Source organism: Apiospora kogelbergensis (assembly GCF_038363985.1).
Source record: "Apiospora kogelbergensis strain CBS 113332 chromosome Unknown utg000008l_segment0_segment0, whole genome shotgun sequence".
NCBI lineage: Eukaryota > Fungi > Ascomycota > Sordariomycetes > Amphisphaeriales > Apiosporaceae > Apiospora > Apiospora kogelbergensis.
The window spans coordinates 2,279,678-2,297,706 of record NW_027117425.1 but is presented as its reverse complement, the minus strand read 5'-3'; the positions used below and the strand labels follow the sequence as shown (position 1 = coordinate 2,297,706).

General features: G+C 53.9%; 4 protein-coding genes across 4 annotated transcripts; 2 read left to right on the top strand and 2 right to left on the bottom strand.

The window, feature by feature from the left end:
- Positions 1-5,089: 5,089 nt before the first annotated feature.
- On the top strand, positions 5,090-6,853 carry PG998_012671 (uncharacterized protein; the record flags this gene model as incomplete). The annotated part of the gene is made up of 1 exon (XM_066879487.1): positions 5,090-6,853. One exon carries the CDS (start codon positions 5,090-5,092, stop codon positions 6,851-6,853), a length of 1,764 nt encoding a protein of 587 aa, XP_066725871.1.
- Positions 6,854-8,557: 1,704 nt separating this feature from the next.
- PG998_012670 (LSM domain-containing protein) lies at positions 8,558-9,113 on the bottom strand (the record flags this gene model as incomplete). The annotated part of the gene is made up of 2 exons (XM_066879486.1): positions 8,558-8,688; positions 8,822-9,113. 2 exons carry the CDS (start codon positions 9,111-9,113, stop codon positions 8,558-8,560), a joined length of 423 nt encoding a protein of 140 aa, XP_066725870.1.
- Positions 9,114-11,852: 2,739 nt separating this feature from the next.
- On the top strand, positions 11,853-13,685 carry PG998_012669 (uncharacterized protein; the record flags this gene model as incomplete). The annotated part of the gene is made up of 4 exons (XM_066879485.1): positions 11,853-11,961; positions 12,141-12,254; positions 12,308-13,104; positions 13,212-13,685. The coding sequence occupies 4 exons, from the start codon at positions 11,853-11,855 to the stop codon at positions 13,683-13,685; spliced, it is 1,494 nt and encodes a 497-aa protein (XP_066725869.1).
- Positions 13,686-14,742: 1,057 nt separating this feature from the next.
- Positions 14,743-17,528, bottom strand: PG998_012668 (uncharacterized protein; the record flags this gene model as incomplete). Its single annotated transcript, XM_066879484.1, has 3 exons — positions 14,743-16,576; positions 17,186-17,300; positions 17,456-17,528. 3 exons carry the CDS (start codon positions 17,526-17,528, stop codon positions 14,743-14,745), a joined length of 2,022 nt encoding a protein of 673 aa, XP_066725868.1.
- Positions 17,529-18,029: the final 501 nt, after the last annotated feature.

Sequence of the window (18,029 nt, the reverse complement as noted above, 5' to 3'; positions counted from 1 at the left end):
GGCCTCTCGTCAGACAGTTCTTGCTTGTTCTTTCGTCTACTTGAGGTCTCATGGGAAGTATACGATTGTGTTCTTGACGAGATACTCGTGTCAGAGAGAGAAATAGGTTGGTAACTAGGAATTTCTGATGTTACATACGGAACCTATAACGATTGGTCTGGATCGCCTAATGAGAATTCACTGGATATGCTGTACCGAGAAGATATATGTGCCTGTCTTGTGCGTGTAGGTAGGTTTCCCACTTGAATTGACGACATTGTGGTGCTGGAATTGGGAGATATCCCATAAAAGCACGGAGCGGATCGAAGAACACATCGCTTACAATGGCCTGCCATACATCGTTTGTTTTCACAATACCGCATCGACTGCTGTGCCCCAGGTGTCGCCAGCTAACCGTGCTGTCCCATGTTCCACGCAGCCATAGCCAGACCTCAGCGTTATCAGCAACTCCCTCCTTACAGACGTGGTAGGTGACATATATTGTATTGCATAAAGTGGTTAAAGCGCCAAAGGGGCTATCCAAGGCTACTTAACGACTGTCACGTATCGCGGGCAAGTTGGTATCGGCCCCTGATTCTCCTATCGTAAGCTGGGCGCAAGTTGAATTCGAGTCAAGCGATGCCTTGGAATCCCGCTGTAAAGAGACATCATCGCTCTTTCAGTACAAACGACATCGTTAATTAATACGTGCCATTGTATATTGATATTTCAGTTTTACTGTAGATGTGTCAATGGTCGTTCCTCTAGTATCGCATTGTCGCGTTATGCCCTTCTGTTCTTGACATAAACACAACCAGGCTCTGGAATGTGTTGAGGCTGAGTGACTTGAATGCTGGCGGGTAATAAACACGCATTCCTATCGACGCTTCAATCCCTACAACTTGATCTTCTCCGCCAGATATAATCCCAATCGAAACTGACGTTACTGTATGGTTGAAATCTCTACCGTCCGTAACGGCCACTTCACCGGGGAACCTTTTTCTAAACAGCTGCCACGATCGTATCCCTAGACCAATTTCTATTAGTTCCAGCCATCACGGCTCCGGGAATGATGCAACGTTGGGTCATCTGCATATTGGGCGGCCCTCTTCTGGGATACCTTCAAAGTGAGGCAGAGATGGCAGTCTACCAAAACCCAGGCTGGCAAGAGTTCAGCACAATGCCTCCCGGTCAGTATTTATTGGCCTCCCTCTTGTTAGCGACACCAATGGTTGAGATCCTATAAGTAGCAATCCTGATGTCTTCTTTGGTCCGATGCCCAGCCTGGCAGTACAGTATGACGTCCAGACAAGCCGCGCAGAAATCTGTAAGGCCAAATAGTTCACTATGTATCAGCTCCGTTCTACCAGAGACTCTCCAGTCGAATATGGGCTTGGGCCTACACAATTATCCACAAAGCTAGGTCTACGTAAACGTCGGGATCGACCAAGTGTGTAATCACTCACTGAAGCTGCGTGCCCTCTACACAGTATAACTAGGGTAGCCTTCTGCACGGGAGTAATTCCGGAGAATGCTTCATCGTTCACTCCCGACAACTGACAGTACTAATATAACACATGTTTTATCTCTACCTCGTTGGCAGACTGGTTATGATACAGTGTCATCCTCAACTCTCCATCCATAGTTAAACGAGCACAGTTGATCGTATTACACCGGTCCTCGAGCAAGCTGTACATGCGCACTGAAGTTTGAGCCCATTGAGGAGTTTAACTTCCTTCGGGTATTTGTTGAAAGCCAATACCCAGTCCCAACGGCATCGAGATGATGTTCGTTCTGGACACGGTGGGTGACAGCCTGCACCGCGTGAAGCTGAACATGGAGTTGGTCAGCTGGAAAGTAGCATAACCCCCGGTACACTGGATGAGTCGACTGAAGATGCGAGGTCGCGGCTTGTGGTATCACGACAGATGATCACCGCTGAACAAGCCACCCCGGAATTTGCGATACACATATGAGATATCTCGAGGTTCCCCTACTCAAAGGAGCCGTGGAATAAGTGTTGGTAGGATGTGGAGAAGCAATGAGTGTATTGGCGACTCGTCTAGGCAGCCCCTGATCATGCGGAAACTGGATCTAAAGTAGTGCATAACATTGTGGGCTACTACCTATCAGCCCATCTCCCACGCCTTGCCCCGGAAGAATCAAGTGAGCCCTCAGTGTCATGTTGCAAGCATACGCATCTAATGAATGTGCGAGGTAGTCTCTCGCTGCGCTACTGGGCTTCTGGAATGGTGATCTTCTCATGGCCCTAGGTTAGGGAGTCTGCGAAATGAGCCAGAGACGGCATTCCTGATACCGTCACGACAAGTACGTTCTGGAAGCGAGCTAGAAGATGCGGGGCCCCGCGATAGCACCGACGCCCACAGCTCGGTCCTTCTCGACGATGGTGGACTCACCGATCATTTTCCCTCCGGGCTTAATACGGTGAAACCCAACGCCGGATGGACGAATGCTTTTGCCATTTCCCCTCCTCTCGGGTCCTGGAGGATTTCCTCCTGCAAAGTGGGTAATGGTAGCGAAAGCCTGACCGAACGGATGCGTTGCGGTGAGCTTGGGAATCACCTATCACCTAGCTCGGGCTGGGCTGGCAGACCAGGTGGATACAACCAGAGCATGCCAACGCATCACCTGCACGACAAGTTTTTTTTCTTCTTCTTGCTATTGAATTCGCTTGTTCCCTGGCACGCCGAAGCCAGGGGAAGCCAGCCACCTCGTGTGGTAGCAGCAGCAGCAGCAGCAGCGGTAGCAGCTCTGGTGCATTGAGGAACTATCGTGAGATTCAAGAAGTGAAATTGCGCGGCGGATAAAGGCCAAGGAAAGGCTCTTCACCGTTGCGCATGCGGGGTCGCGGGTGGATGGGTGGATGGATGCGTACCGAGTATGTACCTCCTGGCATTGCGAAACTGAAAATCCCATGTTTCGACCGACGATTCCGCCAACGAAACGAGCGAAGAAGAGGCGATACCGCTCCCATGTTATACCTTTTGACTGTTGTCTAGTTGGCAGGATTCCCCAATTCTCCAAATCCGCCTCTTCTTCTCCGTCTGCGGAATGTGGCGCTGCACGTGGCAAACAACGAGTCAACGAATTATTCGCGCCGACTCCGACTTTCGTGCCAGGGATCTGCCAGCCTCTGGGACCGACTCCGCTGCGATGAGGGGAAACAAGAGCAAGATCAATCGGGGAAATAACGAAGAGTCTCATGCGACCATAGGAATATTCAAGACTCCCCGATAGGATTGGGGACCAAGACCCCCAAGGGCGGGCCCCAGAAGTATGCGCAGTCTGCTCATCTGTCGAGATATTGGTAAGATCAATCCGTTGAAGGCTGAAGAATCCAGCGGTGCCAGCTGCCCAGGGACGTAGATGCGCCCAGGGACATGGATGCGCCCAGGGTCCTTTGGGCCGCGTACTAAGAGGACCCTGACATGTCTATTTGCTAGTTCGGTAAGGATTGACCAGAAACGCGTCTTGTCGCCCGTGATCTGCGGCGATGGGATGACTAAACCGGGACGGATTAGGAAGGCAAACCTGTCATCGGGTTTGAGGCCCGGGGGCACACTTCCCGTCCTCCTCGAAAAGGGGAATGCGGCAGTTGACTGGCTGACCTGAATGGGATGTGTCTGATTGGGGGGTCTTGGGCCGGCCTCAAACCAATCTCGCATCACCATGACTGGGGGGAACGTCGCTGGCAGAACCCGCGGGCCGTCCCCGTGTGAAACAGCCGTGCTTTCTTCTGTTTAGGTGTTTGTCTGGCATGTCCTGCTGGACCGCATTGCGTGCACGATAAGGCACGGTATCTAGACTGTAGACACAGGCATGCATGAACGAGAACAAGTGTTAGTGGCGGGCAGATGGCCACGCACGCAACAAAGAACGGACTGGGACTGGGACTGGGACTGGGACTGGGACTGGGACTGGATTAAGGTAATCTAGGGTCGGATCTAAAGATAGGTTGGGCGTCAGCGCAGCGGCAGAAGAGAAACTGGCTACTGACAAGTTGCAAGTGGCTGGCTGGCTGGCTGGCTGGACATATTGCCACCACTATAGCCTGCTCACACAACGTTGAGACAGGTCGAAACGCCTCGAGCGCCTGGTGCCTGGATGCGGAAGTGCCCTTTCAGCTTGTCGGCCAACTTCTTCCTGTCTGGTAATCCGATCAGGGTCCTGAGTTGGGGGTTCGCATCGAGGTAGCTGAGGTTGCACTATGTTGATCTCAAACCCCCCAAGGCTCCCGGCTCCAATGCTCGATTGGTTGACGAAAAGCTCGGGGTAGGGCAATTAAGCAACGTGGCGGATGCTCGGTTGCCCGAAGTAGCAGCAAGGTATCGGCGGGCGCGGGGGTTGGGGGAGAGAATACCTTGGGTATACCCCCCCAAAAAGGGTCAGGAACAAACATACACATACATCATGTACGGACAGCAGATCAATATCCAAGCTGCCTACTGCGACCCTACCTAGCCTACCTACCGCCTACCGCCTACCGCCTACCGCTAGTACCTGATCTCACTAACACTGTTATTGATTTGATCAAAGCCTTACTCGGGCGCTTCAGCACCATTGATCTTTGTCTGAGCCAGCTCCGCCCTCGTCCCGCTACTCATAAAACCCCCGGTTCATCTCTTTTCCTCCACGCGACCGTATTAGTAGTGGCCTGCCGCGTTATATCCAGAATCAACCTTCCGATACACCATTAGCCGAGAGACGCCAATTCCCTCCCCCCGCCTCCCCTCGTCTTATAGACCTGCTGGCTTCTGGTTCCTGGCAGAAGACACGGCTATTCCCGTTCTCCTCCTCCATTCCGGCCCTGGCATATGAAAAGCGCACCATCCACCCCCGTCACCCGTGCCAACAAAATCACCTGTCAAGGCGCTCCTGCCTTCCCAAAAGAGCTAACCTCTCCAGCTTCGACACGGCCTTGCTATAATATACTAGGACCTTGGAACCCGAACCCAAGCCTGAACCTCAGTCCTTCCTGCCTCGATTATCAACAAACAACAACAACGACAACCCGTCATCTAATCCCAAAACCAACGGTCCGCCTGCCTTGTTCAAGTGCTCTGCGGCGATCCTCGTCGCAGCTGCACAAATGACGCTCACCATGTCGAGGGTACCACTCGATTCCTTCCTGCCATCAGGCGCCATATCCGACCCTAATGAGTATCCCCTCTCATACGCGAAACTGGCCAACGGTGCCTCGCCATACTCGGTCATTTCGCCATTGGCATTGCCGCGTTCTGTTAGCCAGGCATCGTATTTCGAGGACCCTCAGCTCGCTTTGTTGGCATCTCATAACCAGCATCGGCCGTTCCCAACGGTAACCAACGGCGCTGGTGGCGTCCACTCACACCCACCGACATCCTACCCTCAGCAACGCCAGTCGCGGTCATCGGAACAGCAGTCACGCCCGAACTACGAACATCATCAAGAGCGTTACCTTTCTCCCCACCGGGGATCGTCCGCTGCCCGAGAGAGGAGTGCTATGAGCCCAAGCCGCAGCCAGATCCTCGAAACTGCCTCTGGCTTTGCATCGCCGTCTCTCGCCCCCTTCGGTGATCTATCCTCTCCCGAACAAACGACTTTACAACTACGTCGCGTGACCCTGCAGAACAGGAGGTTGTTAGAAAACTGGGAGGCCGAGCGTGCACATCTAGAAGCCAATCGCAGCCGAGCTGAAGAAATATACAAAGAAGAGCGTGCCATCATGGACGAAGAGAGGTTAGTCTGGGCCGAGATGGAGGCGCACTACCAATCCAAAATCAGGCTGCTTGAACAAGAGAACCAAGAGTTTCGAAGCCACCTGGAGCAGCAAGCTACTGGCCGAAGCGAGGCTTTGTCGGGAACCAGGGGCGGCGGCTACGAAGCTTCGGGGAAGTTGAGCAGCCCTTCACATGGCGGGATCCCGGCCCTCCAACTCCCGCCATTCTCGACGGCGGGTTCGCCGGGCTCCGTCCCTCCGGGTCGCACAATGCCTGCTTCCGATCCCTTCGTGCCTCTCGACCCTCGCTTGCAGAGTATGTCTCCGCAGAACGGATCTGGTGGTTCGGGAACCCCTAGCCAGGAGCATGTCCCCTCCATCGACATCAAAGAGATTCTGCCACACCTGGAAGGAATTCCCTTAAAGTCCACGGCTGTTCAAAAGACCACTTTCACCGACGGGAGTAGTTCCAGAAAGGAGTCGCCGGCGGATTCTCACTCGGATTCGCCCACCGGCAGCAAATCCAAAGTGTCCCCAGCCGAGATGACCCATAAGACACTGCGGGCACCGGAGCAGGCACGCCTTACCATGCACGCTGGCCACACTCCAAATCACTCCATCTCGCTTTTGTCCACGGCTGCGTCTACCATAGTCCCCAACACTGCCGATAGCTCCGGTGCTGCTACCCCGGTCCAGCGCCCTTCAGAGATCGAAGGCCTCAGAGCTCCTAATGTATCCGAGGCCAACATCCGTCGGGACACAGAAGATTCGGATGACGAGGAAGACAGGCAGCTTTTTGAGCCAAGTGAGGGCGATCCCCAGTTGACGGGGCCTCTGACTCTCCGCAACATACCGGCGAAGGATGAGATCTTCCTCCAGCGCGTCACGGAAAAGCTGACAAGTTCGATTGATTTCAATAATGCAACACCAACTGTATTGAAACATAACGTGATGGAAGATGCTGAAGAGCAAGCTCAACCGCAGCTACCAGAAAATGTACCGGTCACAAACGCACCCGCCGAAAAGGCACAAACCGAAGGTGCCAAAGAGCTAATCTCTCCGGGGGATGATGAACCCTCGGATATCCCTCTGAAACTGAAAAACACTCAGAATTTCGGCGCACCACTTGGCTCGTTTGGCAACTTCGGGCTCTGAGCTACTGCTTGCGTTTCCCCAGTCGGTTTACAACAGATCAGGACCAGTCCAGTCTATCTCCAGTCAGGCGTGACGACCCCATTTCCTCCTTGATAAGTGTTGACACACTCGATACCCTTCTTCTTGTACATACAACCTACCGTACAACCCCACTGCTTCGACATACCTCGTTGGAGCCTTCATTTCCTTTGTATCGCCGTCTGGGCTCCGCGGAATCTGGATGCCGGGGAGCTCGGCGGGACTTGCACATTTTAACACGATTTTATCAGACGGCCAATGGGATTGTTTCACACGAGTTCAGTTGAATACCCCCCTTTTGATACCTTTTGCCCCTTTTCGGCCCCTCGATGGCCTGTTTTGGTGTTTGGATTTTGAGTTGACGAGCATGGCATGGTATGGCGTGGCGCGCGATATTAGACACAAGACACATTCCCCCTGATAGAGAAAGCGATGACTACTTAGCATAGGCCGCTACACTTTGTATTTTCTTTGTTTTTTGGGGGTTTTTTTGAACAAGGCACATACACTCAAAGATAACAAACATAATTGGGCGACGGGTGATGATAGCCAAAACAGCCTAACCAAGGAGAGGCTCGTCAGGATACCTTGGAGGAGAAGCAAGGAAGAGTCGGGCCACCGACCGTTGAAGCGATGAGACCGTAACGATCTACTCTGGTGGTCTATGGAGCGAATCCCCGGGGGCGTTTGGGTTCTTGGCGCGTGGATGAACATTACAGAGATCGACCGGTACTCTTCTATATACATACCCCCAATGATATCAAAGACATTGTCATATATCTCTCATCACCCCTTGTGCCTCTGTATAAAAGCCATAAACGACTGGTAGCGAAGTGGCTCGTGGTCAACTATCCCGTTCATATAGTTTGAGGTCGACCACGATTAAGGATGGCTTTGCCTTCAACGTGCTTGCTTCCCTCCCTTCCTGGATACGTACCGCGTTTGTGGGACATTTTGGTTAGAACGTTGTTCTAAGGTAGAAGCAGCCAGCTTGTTTGTGGACCAATGACGCAGATCGATTTCACCAAGCCTGCTTCGACATTTCGTAGAGCGCTGTAGCGGAAGACTGGCAGAATTCATTGGGACCTGCCCGCCCAGGTTTCGTACGCAGCCGTCTGGAATATCATGTAGGTCTGTAGCTCCATGCATTGGTCGGCCGGGGCACATTCTTCCCCGGTAAACCTCTAGATCACCGCTATACAGATTAAGAATTTGGTTGCTTGTCTTTTATTGAGTACGGGGCCAAAATGACTGGGATATTATACCATATGTGAGGGGCATGCCTTTTCATGATGTCTGGTATGGGCGGCTAGCTCCTTTCCTACTTTTATCTGAAGATCGCAGGCTACCCTGCTACCTTACGCCTGGCATCTCGGCTGCCTATGCTGGGGCCATCTACTTTTCCCTTTAAATCATTTCATAAAGCTGGGTTTTGGTCCGAGTCAAATTCACTCAGCCCTTGCTTTGAGACAATGGGCACCACTATCAACCACCATCAACCTGTCAAAAGTCTCGAGGTTAAGGGTATCCAGAAAACTGCGGTTTCGTCCGACTTGGTGCATAACTACTCCTGGGGGGTCCAGGGGCTGAGTTGGCAAATTCAAGCGGCTAAATTCCATCCTTTGGCTCCATCTGAGGTAGTTTGTCGGCGGAGGCTTATGGCCTGAGGCAGCTCATTTCACCATCTCAGGCCTCTTCAGGCTGAGCGAAGGGGTTCTCGATCTCTTCGCTTCCGTCTACCGGGCTGATAACAACAAGTAGCGTGCCACGAGCTACGACAAGACCTAGCGGGCGACTGCTCTCGTTGCCCTCATCATCTGGAAAATAAGTCAGCATGCTAGCCGGTGGGCGATAGCCATCTTCAAGGTAGCGAGGGGGAGGGGGGAAGCAGGTTGCAAAGATAGACAAAGAGAGAGGGGGAGAGAGAGAGAGAGAGAAGGATTTACTCACCTCGAACGACCTCTTGTACTTCATCCAACACCAGGTTCATCAGCGCATCGTATCCCTTGAGGGTCCCCGTGCACTCGCGGCCGCCGTTGAACTTGACGGTGATGCGCTTGTCCATGTACTTGCTCAGGTCCAGGATGTTCTCCTTCTTGGGGCGCTCGCGCTCCTGGCCTCCCTCGGCACCGCCGCCGTGGCCTCCGCGACCTCCCGCCCCATGCCCGCCCCGGCCACCGCCGCCTCCACGGCCGCGATAGCCTCCGCCACGACCGCCTCGCTGGTGGGGTCTATCGGCCATGCTGTTTGTGTGTGTGCGCGCGTGTGCGTGTGTATGTATGTGCGTGTGGATAGGTTTTTGTCGAGAAAGGGTGTGCGTGTGTGTGCGTGCGTGTATGTGTAACGGGTGGTAGGATCAAGCTGCCTGGGCAGAAAAAAGGAGGGGCCTGGATTGTTCGGTCGGGGTTGGGCGCGCCGTGTCGCAAATGCGGTGTGGTGTGGTTTGTATCTCTCTTCTCTTCCTCCCAAGCGAACGGTGGAATTTGACGACAGGGATGTTATTCCGTCTGGCAGCCAGATGGACTAGGTTCAGGCGTTGGGGGTCTTCTTTTCGAGGCGGAATCAGACGTGACGGTAATGATGACGACAGAGCAGTCGATGCAATGCAGTTTGGTGGTTGGCTGGAGGCAGTTTGCAGGGCGGGAAAACGAATTGGACGCCGTGCAGGAAGGCTAGAGACGAATTGCGGTTGGACGGTGGGGGCGGCGACGCGGCCTTGTCGGAACAAGAAGGCGGACGGATCGAGATGTGCCTACCGCACTGGCGTTAAATTTGATGATATGATGAACCGAGATGAGCAAGCCCTTCTGTGTCACTCGACCTACAGATAGTTTCCCGTATTTTGTTTCTTGTTGCTGTTCCGTTCAGCTGTTAGGCGGGGAACTTGGTCCCGTCGTCCCCCGCCGCCGCAATTCCCATGCAAGGCTGAGCAGCTCTGGATTTAGCCTGTCGAATGGAAAAGTAAAAACGCACACCGGTCGCCGCCATGTTATCAATACAAGCAATATGGGCAGGCCAACTGCAACTCCGACCGTGTGCGGCGGAGCTGCGCTCCCTTTTCGTAAACGGCGAAAGTGCACATGCGCATGGCATGTCACAGTTTCATTCCGTAGGGGATGGGCACGTATCTGTATGCAACTGCCTCCCTTTGGTGCGGTTGCCATGATGTGGCGGCAGGCAAGCCATGGATGTGTATGGCTGAGGATGCAGCGAACCAACCATGATGCAGGCATGCCGGTCCGGACCGCAGTCCGAGAGCTAATCAGAAGCTGCCATGCCCCTCGGAAAACGAAAACGATTCGTATCTGAACCACAATCACCCTCGGGTTTGCTGTCACACCCCACGGGACGGCCATTTTAGTTCCCAGTTCCAGTTCGTACAGACACACAAAGAGAAACTGTCCTGCTCCTCTCCGGAGGCGGCTGGCGCCATCCGATTCGTTTGTCCAGGGACCAGCCATCCAGAGATCCAGCCAGCAGCACGGCACGCACATGTCTGTCCCCCACCTCACACATCAACGCACCAACAAAGACGTTTACAGGCATCGTCTCGGAAAGCTTGGGCGTCTAGGAGCCCGGGATCCGGTTCTCGGGAGCAGCGTCCAGTGGACGCGGTCGAGTGAAGTGCATTGTATGTACGTAAGTAAGCAACGCGACGAGCGGAGCAACAGGAGGGATGGCGTCAGCACCCCGGAACGACCTCCGCTGCCTTGAGGTGGGCGTTGGTTACCGCTTCCGCTACGTGGGATGAGATCTGGCAGGAAGGAGGAGTACGGTTGCATTTCCATCATATGATACTTCCTCGTCTCCCATAGCTACCTGACATATACATGGCGGTAAGGCCTCGATGAGGATCGCGATATCTAGCTGTGATCAGCGAGGTCTGGCCAGCACCTGCCTTGTCTATGATTTCTTCTTATGCCGTAAAAGCGGGCGCGGATGTATAGACGGGAGCTGACGTGACTTCATGCGCCGGCATTTGCGACTACCTGGTTCAGTACACGGCTTCCATCTTTCTTTGTTCTTCATCTCTGCTTCGCAGCCTAGCCCTGGCGAGGAGGGTGGTCTTGGCAAGAACCCACCCGTGCCCGGTTGCGACCAAGTTGCTGGGAAGTAGAGTAGACAATGCCATGTATATATATATATATTTGTAGTGTTTGCATGTGGTAGCAAGTACTCGGGGTTGCTGCTAGTTGGTGACTCGGCGCTTGCCGCCTGCGTTTACTGCATTTGTCTGTCGAGCGGGACTGGGCCGAACAGATCAGGTAACGCCCGGCAGAGCATTTATTCACAGCTACGGCAGCTACAGCAGCTACAGCGGCTACAGCACACACAGCACACACAGCACACACAGCACACACAGGCAAGGTACCCGCGACATTTTCCCTCCATTTGCATCATTCCCACCCCCTACCGACTACATCCACCCACACACCCTCTAATGCTTTTAGTGTGGAGTGTGGCAGCAAGCAGGACCGCCGACCTTCGTTTAACTTCTCCAATGTCCTCCCTGGCTGCCGCTGCTGCTGTTGCTGCTGCTTCCGTGTCTCCAATGCGACTCGACTACGACTCCTAGTGATAATCCTACTCTCCCGTCTCCCGTCTCCCGTCTCCCTTCCCCCAGCCACCACAGTTCTTTCTTTCCCCGGATGCATTCATCCATCCCTGGTAGCTACACGACTCGACGATCCAATCCTCATATCTTGTGCTCCTTCGTCGCTTAATACCCACGTAGCTCGAGCTCGAGCTGGAGGGAGCCGCCAGATACCGCCAGATACCGCCTGCCAGCCTGCCAGCCTGTCAGCCGTTGCACTTGCTACTGTCCAGATCGATCGGCGCTCCGTCGGCTGCTCTCCACTCGGCTCGTCAACCGTCCATCCGGCCTCATCTGCCATTTTCCGGCCCAGCTAATCGGCTTTCTGCTTCTGCATTCCCGCCCTCGGCCACATCTTGGAATCCCCCCTTTCTCTTGCGCCCTTCAATGGCTCCCAATTCCGACTCCGAGCCGCACAAGAGGAAACGAAATGACGATGACGCCGGCCAGGGTGCCCACTCGGACCGCATCCCTCAACCTCCGCCGCCTCAGCTAGGTACGTCCGTGTGTGCGCGCGCCCGTCTGTCCGCCATCATGAGCCTGTCCTGCCGGACTCTGTGCACCCGCTTGGTCCAATTGGCCTGCCCGCGCAGCCACGGCCGCCGGCCACTTAGCCGCCGGCACCTGCGCTCACTTCTTTCCACTTTACGAACTAACTTATTTGCTTCTCCAAAGGTAATGCCGCCCAAATCAGCTATATCTCCAGGGCCAATGCCACCCGCCTCAAGCTGATCCACGGTGACGGAGACACATTCTCCGATGTCCTGACCCTCATAAGCGAATACGAAGGTTCGTAGTGCTCAATTTCGCTGCTCCAACATTCGTAATTGACGTATCCTCAGGTGTACTCAATCGGCACGAGAGCCTCGCGTCCAATCTCGGCGCCAAACTCACGGGGCCACGCCTGCTCAAGGCAATGGAAGGTGTTTTCGAAGGAACCATTACAACCAGCCCTCCGCAATCCGCATTCACCCCGGACCCTGTCACGTGGCTGGACATACTCGAGTTCGCAAAATCCAACCCGTCAGAATTCATCTTGACGCCGTCGCCGGCTGGATCCCGGTCTTGCCAGTTTCGTCTCAAGGGCGTTTCTGTCGAAATTTACGAGGACGACTGGCGCGTCATCGTATCAGGCGCCTTGGATAGATTCAAACTTGTACCGGCCCAGCCCTTGGAAGAGGATGAGAAAGTCGAATTTGCCACTCTCGAGATACTGGAGCAACGCTTGCAGACGTTAACCAGAAAGGCCGATGAGGTGGCCCGCAGAGCTCGGCAACTTAACTACCAGCTGAGTGGCCGCAAGGCTGCCATTAATAGCAGACGTTCGCCACAGACATCGGGCTCGGGTTTCCAGGCCGTTAACCACATAGCCCGTGGTGGCGGCGCCGCACCACCCGGTTACGATCTCAACGCAGACCTTTTGCTGCAGTTCCTTGCCATGAGTTCCAACCAACCTAACGCACACCGGGAATCGTCTGTTGGCTCCATACCGCCGACACCGGGGACTATGGCCACGGCTTTGTCCACTCCCAGGACCTCGGCACCTCAGCCTCCATCCATGAGCAGCCGGCCGTCTCCTGGTTACCATACCGAGCCCATAGCAGCCAATCGCGATGTCGATGACGAGCACAGAGCACTCGTCACGGCCCGAATAGATAAACTAGGACGGGGGAGCCCATCAATCCGCCCTGCGATCGATGCCGACGTCTGAAGACGCCATGTCTCAAGAACCAAACCGCATGTCAGGGCTGCACCAAGAAGCATGCCAGATGTGTGTGGAAAGGCATCACCGACGACGAAGTGGCCCGACTTAAAGGGGACCATAGCCAGTGCAATGGTATCGAGGAAGGCGGGGACGAAAGCCGGGACTTGGCTCACGGCGCATTCCCCAACCAAGCACAGGAGAGCGCTCGGCCCTCTACGGAACGGGGCGAGGACTCTGGTCTAGGGAACAACAAATCTGCAGCCAATCGCATTGCAATAGGCCGCACTGTCGATGACATGTGGAGGAAAGGCCCTCGAGACCCGCATCTTCAGTCGATGGATGTTGATAACGACCCCCGAGACACTGCGAACCCGAGGCCGACGGTGGAGATGGAGACACTACAAGCGGCGACAAGGCCCAGGGAACAAGTGATGCTAAGCCATATGGCGTCCGCGGCTTCTGCGGCCGCGGATGCGGCTGCCGCATCCCGTGGCGGCGTCCCGCACGGTTCCTAGTCAGGGCCGGGGCCGGGGCCCACGCGGGAGTCAGGACCGCACGACTTTCTACAGCTTCGGCATGCATAGAAGCATGGTCGCCCTTCGCATGAAAGTATGGTTACTCAGTACGTGTAGCGATGGAGCTAAGCTATATGATGATATGCACATAAGTCGCAAAGCAGAACTGGTAAAGGCAAAGCACCGAGCGTTAGTAAATGGAATGATTATGGCCATTATAACCTTCCCGTTATTGTATTGCTAATCATCCAGATAAATTGGATAAACTCGTGTTGCTTCCCGAAGACATTGCCCTTACTCTCCCAGTATGTGTATATTTCACACCGGGTGTCCACTGCTGTCCGCCCAACGAAGATCATGGTATAGGTGACAGACGACACAACGGCGAAATAATGCAAATGATTCATAATGAAGATAGGAAGGGATGGTCAGTCAATGGGCCATTCGTGGTTTTTTTTTAACTTAAGCTGTATAGTCTATATTCTCACTCGTTCAAGCCCTTGACCTTTCTAGGTCAAAAGCCAAGCGCGTTCACTCAACCCCCCTTTCTCGCTCGGCCCAGATGGTGTAACGCAACTCCTCGAGTGCGAGAGACCAACCCTCATCACGTTACCCATAGGGTCTTATTCCTCTTGCTCTCCAATGTTAATCCTATGTGTTTTGATCCTGCCATGGGTGCTCTGGGCGCTCTGCTCATGTGTAGAGAAATTTCCCGGGTGCCAATCAGTATCCAAGCTGTTTAGAGAGTAGCTTTTCGTCCGCCTATCTTGCTTCTCCCTCGTTTGTTATGGGCACTGAAGTTCCGTCTGCCTCTCTTATCTACTCCTCAAGTGACCTGCTTTCGGCGAAATATCCACTGTGCCGAGTGAATACCACATGTTCTTTGCCGGGACTGACCTCCCAAGGGTATAATCGATCTCCCAACATACCACACGAAAAGCAGGGCTCTCTCTATTCTCGTCTCCAGCAACAGTGCGCTCACAGGCCAAGGAAAGGAGGGATAGAGTCGATGGCGCACAGCAGGAACGGCTGGTGGTCGTGTTACTCGTAGAGCCTACTAATATCCGCGGGGCGGCGGCTTGCTGTGGTTCGGTTTGTGCAGTTCGTGAAATGCGCTAGCCACCTGTTTATTCAGTTCCCTATACGTGACAACAAATGACGTCTGGTTGTCGCGACTGGTCAAATATACCCGCTCCTCACTACCTGCATCTAACTTATTGAGACAGCTGAGCATGTGCGCCATGTCGACGACAGGGTTGCCGTTGGCGTCGACTTGGTGGAAGACGTAGTCGCGGAACAGCTTAAGCTGATACCGCTCACCATTCTCCGACCAAGATGGGTCATTTTCGAACTCGGGGCGCTCGTTGATAACTCCAAGCTTCATCATCAGCCTGGCGACCCTGCCGTTTTCCAACTCGCAGCAAAGATTGGAGTTGAGCTCATCGCTGGCGTGCAAAGACGAGTCGAAACTGTCTAGGATATGGTCCGAAATACCGCGAGCCAGCTCGTGCACAGTCTTTTGTGTCGCCTGTTCAGGCGTCTGTGGGTTGGTGAGAAGCCAGAGGACTCGGTCGCGCAGCTCCGGACTGTAAGTTGAGCCAAATTGGATCATGGACGCCTGTAAATTATGCAGTGTCGCCGTGTTGGTGCCGATGCTCAGGATCATTTGCCCGAGCTTCACGAAGTCTTCCAGCTGGAGGTCCAAGATGGGCTTTGCTGTTTCATGCTCTAGCACGTCCTGTATGGCGCAGGCACTCAGTCGAATGCGGCTCCTGTCCGTCAGGATCACCTTGCTCAGATCGATGCATCGCGCTGCGAGGCCTTCAGAATGAATTGCCTTAAGAGCATTGCACATTTGGCAGATGTAACTCCAAAGAACTTTTTCGGAGACTGGCATTGGCCTCCCGAAACGAGCCTGGCTGTTTGTGTTGAAATGGTGATCTGCCAATGTTTTGGACAGTGGATGGTAGTTGTGGATAAAGATCAACGACATGTCATTGAAGTCTCTTGATGTAAAGCACTCGATGACTGATACGACGTTGCTGCAGTTCACTCGCTTCCACCGGGAAATGACACTGACCGACTCCTTGGTAACCGAGCGTACTCCTTGGAGCCGTCTCAAGCAGTAGATATTTCCGTTCTTCTTGGAATCGGCCTTGTACAGCCATGTCAGATAATCCCCAAAAATGCTCTTGCCGGCCCTTGTGCCGCTCTCAAGAGGCACAAGGGAATGGTAATGGGCAACGCTGGGCAACTGCGAGCCGGGCAGCACTTGTCGAGTGGCCTCTGACTTCTTCTGCAATTCCTCGCGGATGTTTTCGGGCAAGAAGAAATCGTGGGCTTGTCGCTGGTAGTTACTCAGATCTGACCTGTACGGTCCAACTGGGGCATATAAATGATACTGTAAGGGTTGGATAGGGGCCGCGTACCCTCCTTGTGCCGGATAGAATGAGCTGCTGCTCCCAGCCATCCCGGTAGGGTCTTCCGCATAGGGGTTGTACTGCGCCGTGGGAATGGTCTGGCTCATTCCCGACATGGAGAAAGGATCATAAACATTTGAAGACTCGGTTGATGTTCCATTAGAAGCCGTGGCAGTATTGAGGTCATAATTCTGATTCTGAGACTGCGGCGTGAATTCCCTGATCGTAGCAGGGTTGAAGATAGAGCCCTCCGCATCTTGTGTGAGGGTTGAAGGAGTGGCTTCTCTGTACGTCAGTGTCCCGAGCCTGTTGTTTGGCGATTCAGAAGCAAACATACAGCTATTGCCCACCGCCTTGGGAGTGAAAGGGGCTGCGTTGGCGGCCTGCGAGGAGAACGTGAATTTCTTGGCCCCGGGTTGCAGTTGAGTGGGCGTAAAAGAGGGGGAGTCAACATTGAGCGACTTTTTAGCACTATTGGGCTTGTTAGTAAGTGACGGGAGAGAACATGATTGTTTCTGCTGTGTCAGTGATAGCAGTGAAGAAGGTCCACGAGGAATAGTAGACGGCGCCTCGGCTGTTTGCACTTCTTTTGGGGATGACTGGCTGTTCAGAGGCTCCATACGCGACTCGGATGGCACATAAACTTCCGGCAGGGACCCGCGGGGCTGACGGGGTACAGCCCCTGCCGTGGCAGCTGGGGGATCCGGGGGAGGTTGCGGAACAGCACATCTGAAAGGACCCTGCTCTGTTGCTCTCAAACTATGGCTTTTCCCAGGTACGTTGACAGCTTGGCCCAGTGAGAGAAACTTGTTCTTATCATGCAGCTGCAAAGACGGAGGAGGGGATTCCTTGCAGCCTGTATTATTGATCCCTCCTTCGGACATTTTGATACCGGGGTGTTTCTTCGGCACGGGAAGAGGCAGACCAGGCCGACGAAGGGCAATCGAATGGAAGCTCCATAGTACAGTTTGGAAGTAGGCGATAGAAAATAACGAAGTGTCAAGACTTTCATGCATCGTGGACCTTCTGCACAACGTGGAACAATGGCAAGTAATGAAAAGCGAAATGTTAGTTGCATACCTGTCTTGAGAATTCAAGGTGCCCTTATTTTGGTCGTGGTTGAAAGCGCAGCCTTGGTCTTCATAGCGGCAGTGGCCATAGATAAGGATGTTTCGACACAGGGTGTCTTTGCTGTCTGGGCAAGGGCGAACAAAGGCAAGTCAGCAAGTAAGCTTCGGGTTGGCTAGGGGAAGAAGACAGGGCCGCTGCCAGCTTAGGGCGAGGCGAGATCAACTCTGCAGCTCTCGAATGGCATGGACGGTGCCTTCCTGGTTACTGCTCCAGACTAACCGCGGGTCTTTGGACGTGGGGAAGCCATTTGTCTCCCTCGCTGGTCGGCGGGGGTAAAGCGCGATGTCGCCATTTGTTGTTTTAGATTCGAGATGGGGTCTGTAATGGCATGCTTCGCGCGACAGTTTAGTCGTCGGGTGGAAGTCGTGACAGAGACGGCGGTTTCTAGATTGCCCAATCAAATTTGCAGCCCCTGCTTGAATGTTTCCCAATTAGCACCCGAGGTTTGCTTTCGGACGGATCGTGAGCTGGGGGAGAAGTCACAGAAGAGAGGAAGGCCGGGGCAGGAGGGCGCAGAGGTCGGGCAAAAGCCGATGCGCAACTCCCACTATGCAGTGGAGTTTGTCTTGAATGGAAGCCAGAACAAGGCCTAGTATACGCATGACTGAAAGCACGGCTTGGGAGATGTAGGGGTTTCGTTTCCGAACGGAGTGCAGCCAAACACCAAAAGATGAGGGTTGAGGGGGAAAGAGGGACTTTCGACTTACTCAACCAACCTCTCAAAGGGCTCCCATTCTCTTCCAGCAAAGGGCGACCCCTCGCCCATGGGATTCTTACAGAGTATGCGATTTGT